The 14281-nt window shown below is 35.7% G+C and overlaps 1 protein-coding gene across 1 annotated transcript; it reads left to right on the top strand.

Moving 5' to 3' along the window:
* Positions 1–2639: 2639 nt before the first annotated feature.
* LOC132546706 (cilia- and flagella-associated protein 90-like) lies at positions 2640–5338 on the top strand. Its single transcript, XM_060210422.1, has 4 exons — positions 2640–2735; positions 3007–3144; positions 4350–4466; positions 5180–5338. The coding sequence occupies exons 1-4, from the start codon at positions 2640–2642 to the stop codon at positions 5336–5338; spliced, it is 510 nt and encodes a 169-aa protein (XP_060066405.1).
* The last annotated feature ends 8943 nt before the right edge of the window (positions 5339–14281 follow it).

Consider the following 14281-nt stretch of genomic DNA (forward strand, 5'->3'; position numbering starts at 1 on the left):
AGATGTCTTCTTGTTGCAGATTTCCCGTTAATCTCAGCGAGGTATTACAGTAATATTGGGAGAACCAGATGACCAAAAAATTACACTGAAGTCATGATAGAGTAGCCAATAACTTGTAGAGACAGCCAGCTGTCTCATGTGAAGTAACCGTGACTGCATAAAATTATCTGGCTCCTTGCATCCATGTGTATTTTGTTAGCTAATATTTGATAAGATCAAGAGTCCCATGAGGCCTGTATTGCTCATCGGGATGTTTCTACTTTCAATTCCAAATATTTTGATTAATATTATATTGTTTCATGTAAAACCTTCATTCAAGAAAAACAACTCAATAATGATTGCAAACTCTTAAGTCTCTTCCCCATACTGGGTCCTGCTCCCCTGATGTTCCATAGGTACTGGTTTTTATAAGGTTAGTGTGCGGTGCGTTATTTTATTTGCTATCGAAATCGAGTCAACAAGTACCCGGATGATGTAAGTGAAATCTATTTCCTTTCACCCATGGCCATACCTGAAACGAATCGAGTCATTTTTTTTCTTAACAACACTTATAGGCCAAGAAGAAGATGCATTTACAAGATTATACCACTCTACTCTATTGTATCAAGCCCCAAGGGTGAGACATAGCTACCGTCTATGTAAAATTTAATTTCCTTCATAAAAGAATGTTTCGGACTGAGTATGAACAAAATTCCTTGAAATAAAAGAAGGAATTTTGTTAACTGGCAAAGTTTTACTTATTAGGCCCAACCCTCGGGCACTAGGGCGCAAATATCAACAATTTTACAAAATTTAACCCTAGCACGCTTCTAAACAGAATTTGTAAAATAGAATATATTCATCCCAAAAGAAAAAGGATTTTAAAGAGATTCCTTAATCTCTGATATTGAACCCCACCCTTGGAGCCAAATTAGGGTGTCAGATCAACTGTTTATACTAAATTAAGACCCAATTCCACTTCTTATGAAACGGTCTGACAATATGACTGTGACTCTGGTATGATAGGACTAGGAATGGTAATTAGACATTTTGGTAAATTTTGGTTGAAAAGCTAGACGAACCAGTAATAAAGCTGTTTATATGGATATTTGTGAAGTTTAAGAATCCAATATGAACGAGAGAGGTCCGTATCCTGATATATAATAGACAATCTAAACCATTCCAATACTAAAATATGATTAACTAGTATTTCTTCTCTGGAGAGATTGGATAAGGCAATAAAGAACCCTATATATTTTTGCTATATTTTTTTCAACATTTTGAAACAAAATACTTTAAACTTTCCGTATTGGTTTAGCTCATGTTTTGTTATGTGATCCCCAGAAATACAAATACCCCGAGGCATATTTATACCGACTTGACCGATATCAATCAATATCTTGACAGCTTTCTGGGACGACAAAGCAAAATTTTTTTTAATCCCTACCTACCGACTCTGTTTTTTAGGCAGAAACCGGATACAGTTTCTCCCTAATGTGTTTGTAGTGAAAAGTAGAGAAAAAGTCTGTTGTAATGTGCTGCATTGTCTGATAAATGACATGTATGAAAGGATAATGATTAGAAAAAACTTCATGTTGACGTCAAGATCCAACAAGACCTTTAAGAGCTCCCAGGGTCATTAGGTTACTTCCCTTACAACGTTTTACCTAGTGAAAACGGGATAATGGAATATATGACGAATGGTATAACTGATGGCAGTTAATTATTACATTAGCAAAAATCGTGGCCAAATAAAGCATTTTACACTTAAGAAAGTTGATATCAAATTTGTTCTTGATTCTGTTTTTAATAAAAAAGAGTTCCGTACCTGTACTTCAAACCACATATGGAAGTTATTATAAGGCTGGGAAAATATGTATACTTATAGTCAACAGTCAGACTAATCCTGACTAGTCAGACCTACGACCCCTGTCCCTGCTGTTAACTAATCCTGAATAGTCAGACCTACGACCCCTGTCCCTGCTGTTAACTAATCCTGACTAGTCAGACGTACGACCCCTGTCCCTGCTGTTAACTAATCCTGACTAGTCAGACCTACGACCCCTGTCCCTGCTGTTAACTAATCCTGACTAGTCAGACCTACGACCCCTGTCCCTGCTGTTAACTAATCCTGACTAGTCAGACGTACGACCCCTGTCCCTGCTGTTAACTGATCCTGACTAGTCAGACCTACGACCCCTGTCCCTGCCGTTAACTAATCCTGACTAGTCAGACCTACGACCCCTGTCCCTGCCGTTAACTAACCCTGACTAGTCAGACCTACGACCCCTGTCCCTGCCGTTAACTAATCCTGACTAGTCAGACCTACGACCCCTGTCCCTGCCGTTAACTAATCCTGACTAGTCAGACCTACGACCCCTGTCCCTGCCGTTAACTACTCCTGACTAGTCAGACCTACGACCCCTGTCCCTGCTGTTAACTAATCCTGACTAGTCAAACCCGCGACTCCTGTCACATGGCCACCAATGTGACATCCTTTATTACGTCACGTAAAACATTGATTTCCTATAGTATTATTACGTCACTGTAATACATCCTTTGTCACCATTTGATGACGTAATAATTGCTCATCCTGGTAACTGAACTGTCACTTCGGGATTTATTAAGTGTATTGAATATAAGCAACTAAATTATTCAACATGTCGGAGAGATTAATGGAAGGAAAGATGTCCCTGTACGGGAAAAATGCCCCGTCCCCCGGGGAACTTGCTGGTCTATGGAAAAACGTCTTACAGGTGAGGAAAGCATAACATGACTTTACGAACAGGAGTGAGTAGTTTTTAAACGTTACAGTAACTATATTCCTCTGTCTGCTTAGAACTAAGTCAGCATGTCGTGTGGTCGATAAGCAATTAATATTACATCCTGTAGATATTTATTTGTTAATTCAATGGGTCTTGCGTTCGAAATGAGGACTTTCGGCTTTTCGACAGAAGAAATCCCGTAAAAAAAGGAAAACCCTCCAAAGCCACGTGGTAACAACAGAATGGTTTTATTGGATTTCAGAGAAGAGATGTCATCAATAAGCGACACTTGGCAACAGTGGGCAATGGAAGCCAATGGGTTGGCGTTAAACAATGGTCACAAAAAATGATTGAAGATGGAAAGGATTCTATTTACGGTCCTCGAACACGAACTACCGTGGTAGGTAATTTTATGTACAGTCTCCTAAAACGAACTACCGTGGTAGGTAATTTTATCTACAGTCCCAACACACTAACTACCGTGGTAGGTTATTTTATGTATGGTCCCCTAAAACAAACCATCATGGTAGGTAATTCAATCTACATTCCTCGAACACGAGCTACAGTGGTAGGTAATTTTATCTACAGTCCCCGAACACGAGCTATCGTGGTAGGTAATTCAGTCTACAGTCCCAACACACGAACTACCTTTGTAGGTAATTTTATCTACAGTCCCCGTACACGAGCTACCGTGATAGATAATTCAATCTACATTCCTCGAACACGAGCTACAGTGGTAGGTAGTTTTATCTACATTCCTCGAACACGAACTATCGTGGTAGGTAATTCAATCTACATTCCTCTAACACGAGCTACCGCGACAGGTAAATCTGTCCACGAACCCGAAAACGAGCTAATTAACCACGGAAGGTAACTCTATCCACGATTCCCGTGCACGAATTACGGTGGTGACTCCGTCTATGTTACATGCACACGAACTACGGTGATTACTACGGTCTCCGCACGCGAACTTCTGTAGTTAGCACACTCTAACTCAATTTACGGCTCCTGCACTCAAATTACCGAAGTACGTAATTCCACCTACGGCACCCCGATACGAACTTCCGTATTAGGTAACTATCTACGGTCTCCGCACACCAATTCTCGTGGTAAGTAACTCTCTATAGGTGTTCGTACACGAACTACCATTGTACATTTTGTACTTCGTATACAGTTCGTGTACGCGAACCACCGCGGTAAAGAGGTAATATTCATTGTCTCGGTCGATCTAAAAACGTGCATTCGGAGTCATCTTGTATATACTTTACATTTGTGATCCAATTTGATGAAAATTTGAAGTTTTTCAGTATCAGCGCGCGCTTGTACAAATTTTTGAGCATAGGATTTAAGTCACATCTAATCACATTGGATTATGTTCTGTTGCCTAAAAGTTGGTACATTTGCGCGCTGTGTGTCATAATTGCATGTGTGTGTGTGTGTGTGCGTGCGCGCGCGCACGCGCGTGTGTGTGTATGAGGGTGAGGGTGTGTGTGTGTGTGTTTTCTTTTTAATTATTTATGAGGCGGTCGATATTTTTAACTCTGTTAATGCTTTACACGTGGTTTTTAGACTGCCTGGTCTTGTATCTCCCTTTATTGTTTGTAGGCGGATGTATCGACAAATTACAAGCGGTTATTCCACATAAAGTATGGTTACGACAGTAAGATCCACAGAGATGACCGAAAACCTATGTCCACTACTGGTCAGGCTATGCATGATGAGGTATTCAGATTTTTTCTTTCTAAACGACAAGAATGATGAGGTATTCAGATTTTTTCTTTCTAAACGACAAGAATGATGAGGTATTCAGATTTTTTCTTTCTAAATGACATAGGGATGATGAGGTTCATATTTTTTTCTTTCTAAATGACATAGGGATGATGAGGTAGTCAGATTTTTCTTCCTTCTAAATGACATAGGGATGATGAGATAGTCAGATTGTTTTCGTTCGTAATGACACAGGGATGACGAGGTATCAATATTTTTCTTACTGTTTCCGACTGTTATCGTATAAGGGTCGTCTCCACGGACGAGGACTTGAACATCTGATAACTCTAGAACTTGCCATTGTTTGTCTTCACCGTAATATTCTACACATCTCACATAGACATTTCGCGATATACTTTGTATACATTTTGTGCCGATGTCGAACCTGATTTTTAACTATACCACTGACGATATTAAAACCACAGGAACTAGAGAAATTGTTGTAAGTTTAGACATTTCTGTGTGTTAGTTAAACATTCAGAAAAGTCCGTCTACAAGGTGCGCAGACGGGTATCCTTTATATCAAACGAAATGTTCAATTAGATACGGCCAATTTCCCATCTCCTTCCTTTCGACCCCTCGAAAATGTAGGACGTTGAAACACATGGAGATATTCCCTCTTCGTTAAAACCGGAAGTGTACAGGATTTCCTCCATCTTTGTTTCCAGGAGACCCGCCGGACTGTTCCGGTTCTGACTTCATCCCAGTATGGAAATCGTGTGTATAAACCACTGGAAACCTTCAGTCGTTCGCACGTATGTATCGAACACATACAGAAAGGCTTCTACCACAAACGGGGTACGGGATTACCTCCCCTGGAGCCATAGCTTCAACCAAATAAAGTTTGATTTATAGTCAAACACGTTGTGTTATCACTTACCATCTACTGATTCTATTGATAAAATCTCATTGACACCAAGCAGCTGTATTGAGAACTTTCACGACAAGAACTCGATTTACGGTAGATTGCATATCGACCAACACTCGTTTTGGAACGTATCAGTGTCTGTTTAATATATATTTATATATATCAGTAGTATATATGCATGTATTTTCCAGATTCTGAGATGAATAATTTTCATATCTCAACACATTCCATTTTAACAACGTCAGTTAAACATTGACAAATTTCAGTTGGCATTCATGGACATATGAACGCCAACAGGGTAAGGACAAAATACACTTTGCTTTAAAGCGCTTCATGTTGAATTTGCCTTATCCTGTTGGCATTCAAAATACCCAGGAATTGTCCTTTTTCATTTCGTTATAAGAGGGAGGCGACATCAAGTTGTGTGTGATTCGCCATTTATAATTCGCAAATTATTAATACAAGACGTTTGTTTGTATACATTTTTCGAGTAACGAGCGATAACGAATGTTTAAGAAATCAAGCAATAACTGATTTGCTGTATACTTCTCACCTCGAATAAACAGAAAGAAGGCATGAACAAAACTTAACTTATTAAATCGCATACCTGAACCCTTTATTACTGCATATTTTACACCTTAAACGACGTGGGAAATAATTTGTTGGTTGCCTCAGTCGACTGCACACTTTATCCTCTTTCATGGTCAATCATGGGTTACAGTTAAATTATTCAGAAAACAAGAGTTCGGGTATGGTTGAGTTGATTTCACGCCCTCTTTCTGTAATCGTAATTACACATGAAAGGGAATAATGCACTTTTCCATTGTGAGAAGTGTAAAGTATGCAGTACTAAGTAATAAAAGTCACCAAGACGTTTGTAATGATAGACTCAACAACCATTGTCATCTAAACGTTTGTGAAGGTTGTCATAAGAAGTTGCCACCAAGATGTTGTAACGGTTGGGCTCCACAGCCTTTATAAGAAGAAATACAAAGACGCTTAAAACATTTGGTTTAACGACAACAATAATAAGTAGCTGAAACCAGATGCAAGCACATGATATTCAAACAAAATGTGATAAGTACCAGATAAAAGCGCACGTGTTGTCACCACGATGTGGGTATAATTTGTTGCATCAGTCGACTTCACACTTTATCCTTTTTCACGGGTAATCATGGGTTACAGTTAAATTATTCAGAAAACAGGAGTTCGGGAATGGTTGAGTTGATTTCACGCCCTCTTTCTGTTTACATGTTGTTTGCACCGTCTGCTGCACACAATCCCTTTCATGGTCATGTAATTATGATTACACATGAAAGGGGACGGTGCAATCATCCAAAGTGAGAAATGTAAAATATGCAGAAATAAGCCAGTCACCAAGACGTTTATAATGATAGGCTTAACAACCCTTGTCATAAGAAATAGTCATCTAAACGTTTGTGAAGGTTGTCATAAGAAGTCGCCACCAAGATGTTTGTAACGGTTGGGCTCCGCAGCCTTTATAAGAAGTAGTACAAAGACGCTTTAAATATTTGGCTTAACGACTACAATAATAAGTAGCTGAAATCATGTGCTTGCATCTCGTATTCAAACAAAGTGTGATAAGTACTAGATACAAGCGCCTGTGTTGTCACCACGTTACAGGGTGACTTGTAATGTAAGCCACTTGTTTAGTTTCGGAAGTTGTGTACGTGCTCGATCATACGTATCCGTGAATTTCAATCTTACGTTTCACTAGAACTGCTTAATATTCAGCCCCATATCTGGACACAGGCGAACCATGGCGTACGTATCATCAGGGCTATACCGAATAACCTTTGAACTTCAATTTTGTGAATGAAACTTTCCACGATTTCCTCGAGTGACTAGACACAGTGTCCTAGTGCCCCAGTTTCCACATTCTCGCAAGAACAGGTACATAGGAAATTTACAACCCGTTTGACGGGATGATATAGATATTTGAATATAACAAGAAGCCTAGCGGCGTTAACGGCCACGGTGATAAGCAATATTTCCAAGATTAATATAAGGGTATTTAGCTTTCAAAAGTTATGAAAAAGAAATGGTGACATTGATGAAAGAAAGCATGTGTTAATACATGCATACCATCAAAAATGTCATATTATACTAATAATTCTTACAAACTTATTTCCAGTGGGAAATAAGCAACGTTGTGCTCCAAAATGCGAATTTTCTATGAAAATTTCAGTAAAGTTGACCTCCTCTCCAGAAAGAAATGTGAGATCCATTATGGTAATTAAAGCACCTTAAGACGCTACCATCCATGAAGAACATGTGATTCTTCCATACCTGTGTGTTGAGAAGACGATATTTTTATGCCATTTTGACTCCTTTTGGCCCCGCCCATCAGTCCTTGGGGTCAGTCAGGATCAAATTTGTGCATACCATCATGGTACCATCCTTCACTCATAATTCTTATCAAGTTTGTAATATTTCCAAAGGAAATTAAAGAAATTATGCGCAAAAATCTATTTTTCTTCCATATAGTAAAATTTACCCCCTCTCCACGGGGAAAATAATGTGAGACTCTGGGCCATGGAATTCACAATTTTAGTAACTTAAGATGCTTCCATCCACGAAGAACATTTGATTCTCCCATATCATGGTGTTGAGAAGAAGATGTTCGAAATTTAAGTCAATTTGACCCTTTTGGCCCGCCCCTTAGGCCTGTGTGGAGTGGGGACCGTATAATTCGCTTATTTGATTAATTAGGCCAGGGACGGTTTCTGCAAAATTTCATTGAAATCGATTCAAGGGGTTTTTGACAAGAAGTCGAAAATGTTGAATTGTTTACGGACGCATGACACGCGACACCGGGGGCGATCGCAATAGGTCACCATGAGACAGTACCTCAGGTGACCTAAAAAGGACTTCGATTTAGCCCTTAGGTCAGGGTAATGATATGAAAAGTGTTTACTTACAACTAAAATTATGCCATGAAAGGGCAAAAAATATACAACGTTGATTATTAACGTTTCCTAAGCACTTGAGAATTAAACGAACAGAAAGAAATCGAGACAAAATAAGCTAGCTGAAATAACGTGGGATGTTACTTTGCTAATGAAGGTAACGTTAGTAGTGGTGATGCCAAATCAGGTTTAGCTCAAGTACATGGTTATTGTTTTCGAGGTTGCGTTAGCTATGGTTATTGTTTTCGAGGTTGCGTTAGCTATGGTTATTGTTTTCGAGGTTGCGTTAGCTATGGTTATGTCTGGTAAGGTTGCGTTAGCTATGGTTATGGTAGTTGAGGTAACGTTAGCTATGGTTATGATAGTTGAGGTAACGTTAGCTATTGTTATGATAGTTGAGGTAACGTTCGCTATGGTTATGCTAGTTGAGGTAACGTTAGCTATGGTTATGCTAGTCGAGGTAACGTTAGCTATGGTTATGCTAGTTGAGGTAACGTGAGCAATGGTTATGCTAGTTGAGGTTAAGTTAGCTATGGTTAATTAGCTGGTTTATTATCGTCAATGCAATCAATTGAAACTAAATCATATACACATGGAATTCTCACAACAAACAAAAACCAACTACTTTTTTTGCTTTTTGATTACTGGTTGTGCGTGAAAGGCCATTCCCGCCAAATTTCCCGTTCATTGTCGCTTGACTAATCACTCACATACGTTTTTTTTTGATACAAATGGGCACTTAGTTTAGCTGTTTATAATAATTATGTTAGAAATCGGCCCTCCCGAAATGGACATTATTTCAAACTCGTGTCAGCCATAATGTCGATGAGCACAAGGTTGATTTACACATGCCTAATGTGGAAGAAACAGAGTTATGTCCCTTCGTGGTTTTAGATAGAATATCGTGTTATAAAATTCGTGCCAAATTGTTGACAGTTCATGTCCAGATGTTTATTTTTAATACCAAAATTTACCGTGGACAAACGTTCCTTTCTATGGCCAAAGCGGACACTCCTGGTTTGCCTACAATAATATCTTGCGTTTAGCCTCTGGCGCGGGAACAGTGATGCTAAATGGTTAATGCTCAAATGTGTGTGGGCCAGTGGCGTTTTCTAGGCTGACACGAGGTGTCCGTTAGATAAATATTATTTAGGCTGTTAACATTTGTCTGTTTGTCAATATCTATGATGACATATCGATGCGTCCGCGAGAAAAGTGTATCAACAGGCTTTATGTGCATAAATTACGCTGGAGTTCAAGTGTAAGACCGAAAAGGAATGAAATGCGCATCATTTAACCCATGGATGGCTTATGTACACTAGTTAGGTTTTATATTTGACAAACACTCTAAGTCAGCTTGATCGCATATAGTGTCCTGGCGCTGCCGTACAGCATGAAAATCTGTGATGATATGGGGAGATAACTCAAAATATCGGAAGAGGGGTTAAGGGGTGGGAGCGGGAGAGACTCGTGGCAGGATAAAAGGGATATAAATTATATAGATTTTGCAAGCCAGTGAACAAAAAAAGCATACCAACTATAGATTTGTTGAAATTGGAGAAAACATTATAACGAATAGTTTATAGTTTTGTTAAAATTGCATATAAGCGTAAATGACTGGGAGTATTATTGATAAGACATTAAACTTTGCAAAATTAACATTTCTTTTGCCATTTGTTGGATTTAACCAAACGCAATTCTCAAGAACTAACATTTATTATCAATTTTATTTTAACTGGAGTCACACACCATTACCGCAGCGACTATACATTAAAGAATCCTCTTTGCATATCTCTTGATGAGTCGATTGAGAGGCTTATTCAGCATAAAATAAACACGCGTCATTTCGCGTCGAGTTTATTGTCGCGTTAATAGCGAGGAAAACCGACCGCGAATTCAAAATCTCGAGATTGTACGAAAATAACTTCTGGTGACATCCACGTTATTCAGTCGCTGTCATAACCTGATTTTTATAGACATTTCTGCTCAATTTATATACATCTTATCATGTAATTATAAACAAATATGTTAGATATATTACTTTCAAATCTAAACATCTTTATACTGTTTTAACGACACCTCCCTGTTGCTTACTAAAGATATACAGTTTTTGATCAGTGGTCAGAGGTCAGAGGTCGGAGGTCGAGCACGGGTGCCACGACAGATATTGTTATAAATCCGTTCGCTATATTTGTGTTGGAAAGGTATTAACATATTTTCGATCAAACAGTTCATAATTTATCAAATTATCAATTTTTATTGAATTACACAATAAACAATAGGAAATCTCGCAAAGACGTTACCTCTGGGGCGACAAATGTATAGGCAATATAGACACGTTACGAAGCATTCCACATTCAGTGGTATGGAAATCATGTAAAAACGGACATCACGCGCAATGAGTTCATGTCAGCTAGAGTTATGTCCTTTTATTAATCATTCGTACAAACTTGTCTTCATTCGATTTATTTCACAACGGCAAAATGTAGATTTTAATCAAATGAATGCTTGAAAGGCCAACATCATCAGCATGTAACGAGTTAAAAAAGATACGACGAGAAGAAAAGGACACAAAAATCAGTCAAAATGTAAGGAAATTGTACAAGAGTGGTCACATTTAATATATAAATTATCTGTTTATTATAACTGTAGACTATTTACTATATCTGTTTATTATAACTGTAGACTATTTACTATATCTGTTGTCTGTTTATTATAATTGTAGACTATTTACTATATCTGTCTGTTTATAATAACTGTGGACTATTTACTATATCTGTGTCTGGTTATTATAATTGTAGACTATTTACTATATCTGTATCTGTTTATTATAACTGTAGACTATTTACTATATCTGTTGTCTGTTTATTATAACTGTAGACTATTTACTATATCTGTTTATTATAACTGTAGACTATTTACTATATCTGTTTATTATAACTGTAGACTATTTACTATATCTGTTTATTATAACTGTAGACTATTTACTATATCTGTTTATTATAACTGTAGACTATTTACTATATCTGTTGTCTGTTTATTATAACTGTAGACTATTTACTATATCTGTCTGTTTATAATAACTGTGGACTATTTACTATATCTGTGTCTGGTTATTATAATTGTAGACTATTTACTATATCAGTGTCTGTTTATAATAACTGTGGACTATTTACTTTATCTGTCTGGTTATTATAACTGTGGACTATTTACTATATCAGTGTCTGTTTATAATAACTGTGGACTATTTACTTTATCTGTCTGGTTATTATAACTGTGGACTATTTATTATACATGTGTCTGTTTATTATAACTGTAGACTATTTACTATATCTGTGTCTGTTTATAATAACTGTGGACTATTTACTTTATCTGTCTGGTTATTATAACTGTGGACTATTTATTATACATGTGTCTGTTTATTATAACTGTAGACTATTTACTATATCTGTGTCTGGTTATTATAACTGTAGACTATTTACGATATCTGTGTCTGGTTATTATAACTGTAGACTATTTACGATATATGTGGTCTGTTTATTATAATTGTAGACTATTTACTATATCTGTCTGTTTATTATAACTGTGGACTATTTACTATATCTGTCTGGTTATTATAACTGTGGACTATTTACTATATCTGTGTCTGGTTATTATAACTGTAGACTATTTACTATATCAGTGTCTGTTTATAATAACTGTGGACTATTTACTTTATCTGTCTGGTTATTATAACTGTGGACTATTTACTATATCTGTCTGTTTATTATAACTGTAGACTATTTACTATATCAGTGTCTGGTTATTATAACTGTAGACTATTTACTATATCTGTCTGTTTATTATAACTGTAGACTATTTACTATATCTGTGTCTGGTTATTATAACTGTGGACTATTTACTATATCAGTCTGTTTATTATAACTGTAGACTATTTACTATATCTGTGTCTGGTTATTATAACTGTGGACTATTTACTATATCTATATCTGTTTATTATAATTGTAGACTATTTACTATATCTGTCTGTTTATAATAACTGTGGACTATTTACTATATCAGTGTCTGGTTATTATAACTGTAGACTATTTACTATATCTGTGTCTGTTCATTATAATTGTAGACTATTTACTATATCTGTCTGTTTATAATAACTGTGGACTATTTACTATATCAGTGTCTGGTTATTGTAATTGTAGACTATTTACTATATCTGTCTGTTTATAATAACTGTGGACTATTTACTATATCTGTGTCTGGTTATTATAACTGTAGACTATTTACTGTATCTGTTTATTATAATTGTAGACTATTTACTATATCTGTGTCTGTTCATTATAATTGTAGACTATTTACTATATCAGTGTCTGTTTATTATAACTGTAGACTATTTACTATATCTGTGTCTGGTTATCATAATTGTAGACTATTTACTATATCTGTCTGTTTATAATAACTGTGGACTATTTACTATATCTGTCTGTTTATTATAATTGTAGACTATTTACTATATCTGTCTGTTTATTATAACTGTGGACTATTTACTATATCTGTCTGTTTATTATAACTGTGGACTATTTACTATATCTGTCTGTTTATTATAATTGCAGACTATTTACTATATCTGTCTGTTTATTATAACTGTGGACTATTTACTATATCTGTCTGTTTATTATAACTGTGGACTATTTACTATATCTGTGTCTGTTTATTATAACTGTAGACTATTTACTATATCTGTTTATTATAACTGTAGACTATTTACTATATCTGTTTATTATAACTGTAGACTATTTACTATATCTGTTTATTATAACTGTAGACTATTTACTATATCTGTTTATTATAACTGTAGACTATTTACTATATCTGTTGTCTGTTTATTATAACTGTAGACTATTTACTATATCTGTCTGTTTATAATAACTGTGGACTATTTACTATATCTGTGTCTGGTTATTATAATTGTAGACTATTTACTATATCTGTGTCTGGTTATTATAACTGTGGACTATTTATTATACATGTGTCTGTTTATTATAACTGTAGACTATTTACTATATCTGTGTCTGGTTATTATAACTGTAGACTATTTACGATATCTGTGTCTGTTTATTATAATTGTAGACTATTTACTATATCTGTCTGTTTATTATAACTGTGGACTATTTACTATATCTGTCTGGTTATTATAACTGTGGACTATTTACTATATCTGTGTCTGGTTATTATAACTGTAGACTATTTACTATATCAGTGTCTGTTTATAATAACTGTGGACTATTTACTTTATCTGTCTGGTTATTATAACTGTGGACTATTTACTATATCTGTCTGTTTATTATAACTGTAGACTATTTACTATATCTGTGTCTGGTTATTATAACTGTGGACTATTTACTATATCTATATCTGTTTATTATAATTGTAGACTATTTACTATATCTGTCTGTTTATAATAACTGTGGACTATTTACTATATCAGTGTCTGGTTATTATAACTGTAGACTATTTACTATATCTGTGTCTGTTCATTATAATTGTAGACTATTTACTATATCTGTCTGTTTATAATAACTGTGGACTATTTACTATATCTGTGTCTGGTTATTATAACTGTAGACTATTTACTATATCTGTGTCTGGTTATTGTAATTGTAGACTATTTACTATATCAGTGTCTGGTTATTATAACTGTAGACTATTTACTATATCTGTCTGTTTATTATAACTGTAGACTTTTTACTATATCTGTCTGTTTATTATAACTGTGGACTATTTACTATATCTGTGTCTGTTTATTATAACTGTAGACTATTTACTATATCTGTGTCTGTTTATTATAACTGTGGACTATTTACTATATCTGTGTCTGGTTATTATAACTGTAGACTATTTACTATATCTGTCTGTTTATTATAATTGTAGACTATTTACTATATCTGTGTCTGGTTATTATAACTGTAGACTAT

Source organism: Ylistrum balloti, unplaced genomic scaffold (genome assembly GCF_031769215.1).
Source record: "Ylistrum balloti isolate Yb309-2 unplaced genomic scaffold, AGI_CSIRO_Ybal_v1 Utg369908, whole genome shotgun sequence".
Taxonomy (NCBI): domain Eukaryota; kingdom Metazoa; phylum Mollusca; class Bivalvia; order Pectinida; family Pectinidae; genus Ylistrum; species Ylistrum balloti.

What these genes read in the sequence shown, in the direction of transcription:
- LOC132546706 (XM_060210422.1), top strand. Translation starts at nt 2,640, where the DNA reads ATGTCGGAGAGATTAATGGAAGGAAAGATGTCCCTGTACGGGAAAAAT. An exon ending in CTCGAACACGAACTACCGTG is followed by an intron (nt 3,145 to 4,349) that starts GTAGGTAATTTT and finishes TATTGTTTGTAG; the next exon opens with GCGGATGTATCGACAAATTA. An exon ending in GTCAGGCTATGCATGATGAG is followed by an intron (nt 4,467 to 5,179) that starts GTATTCAGATTT and finishes CTTTGTTTCCAG; the next exon opens with GAGACCCGCCGGACTGTTCC.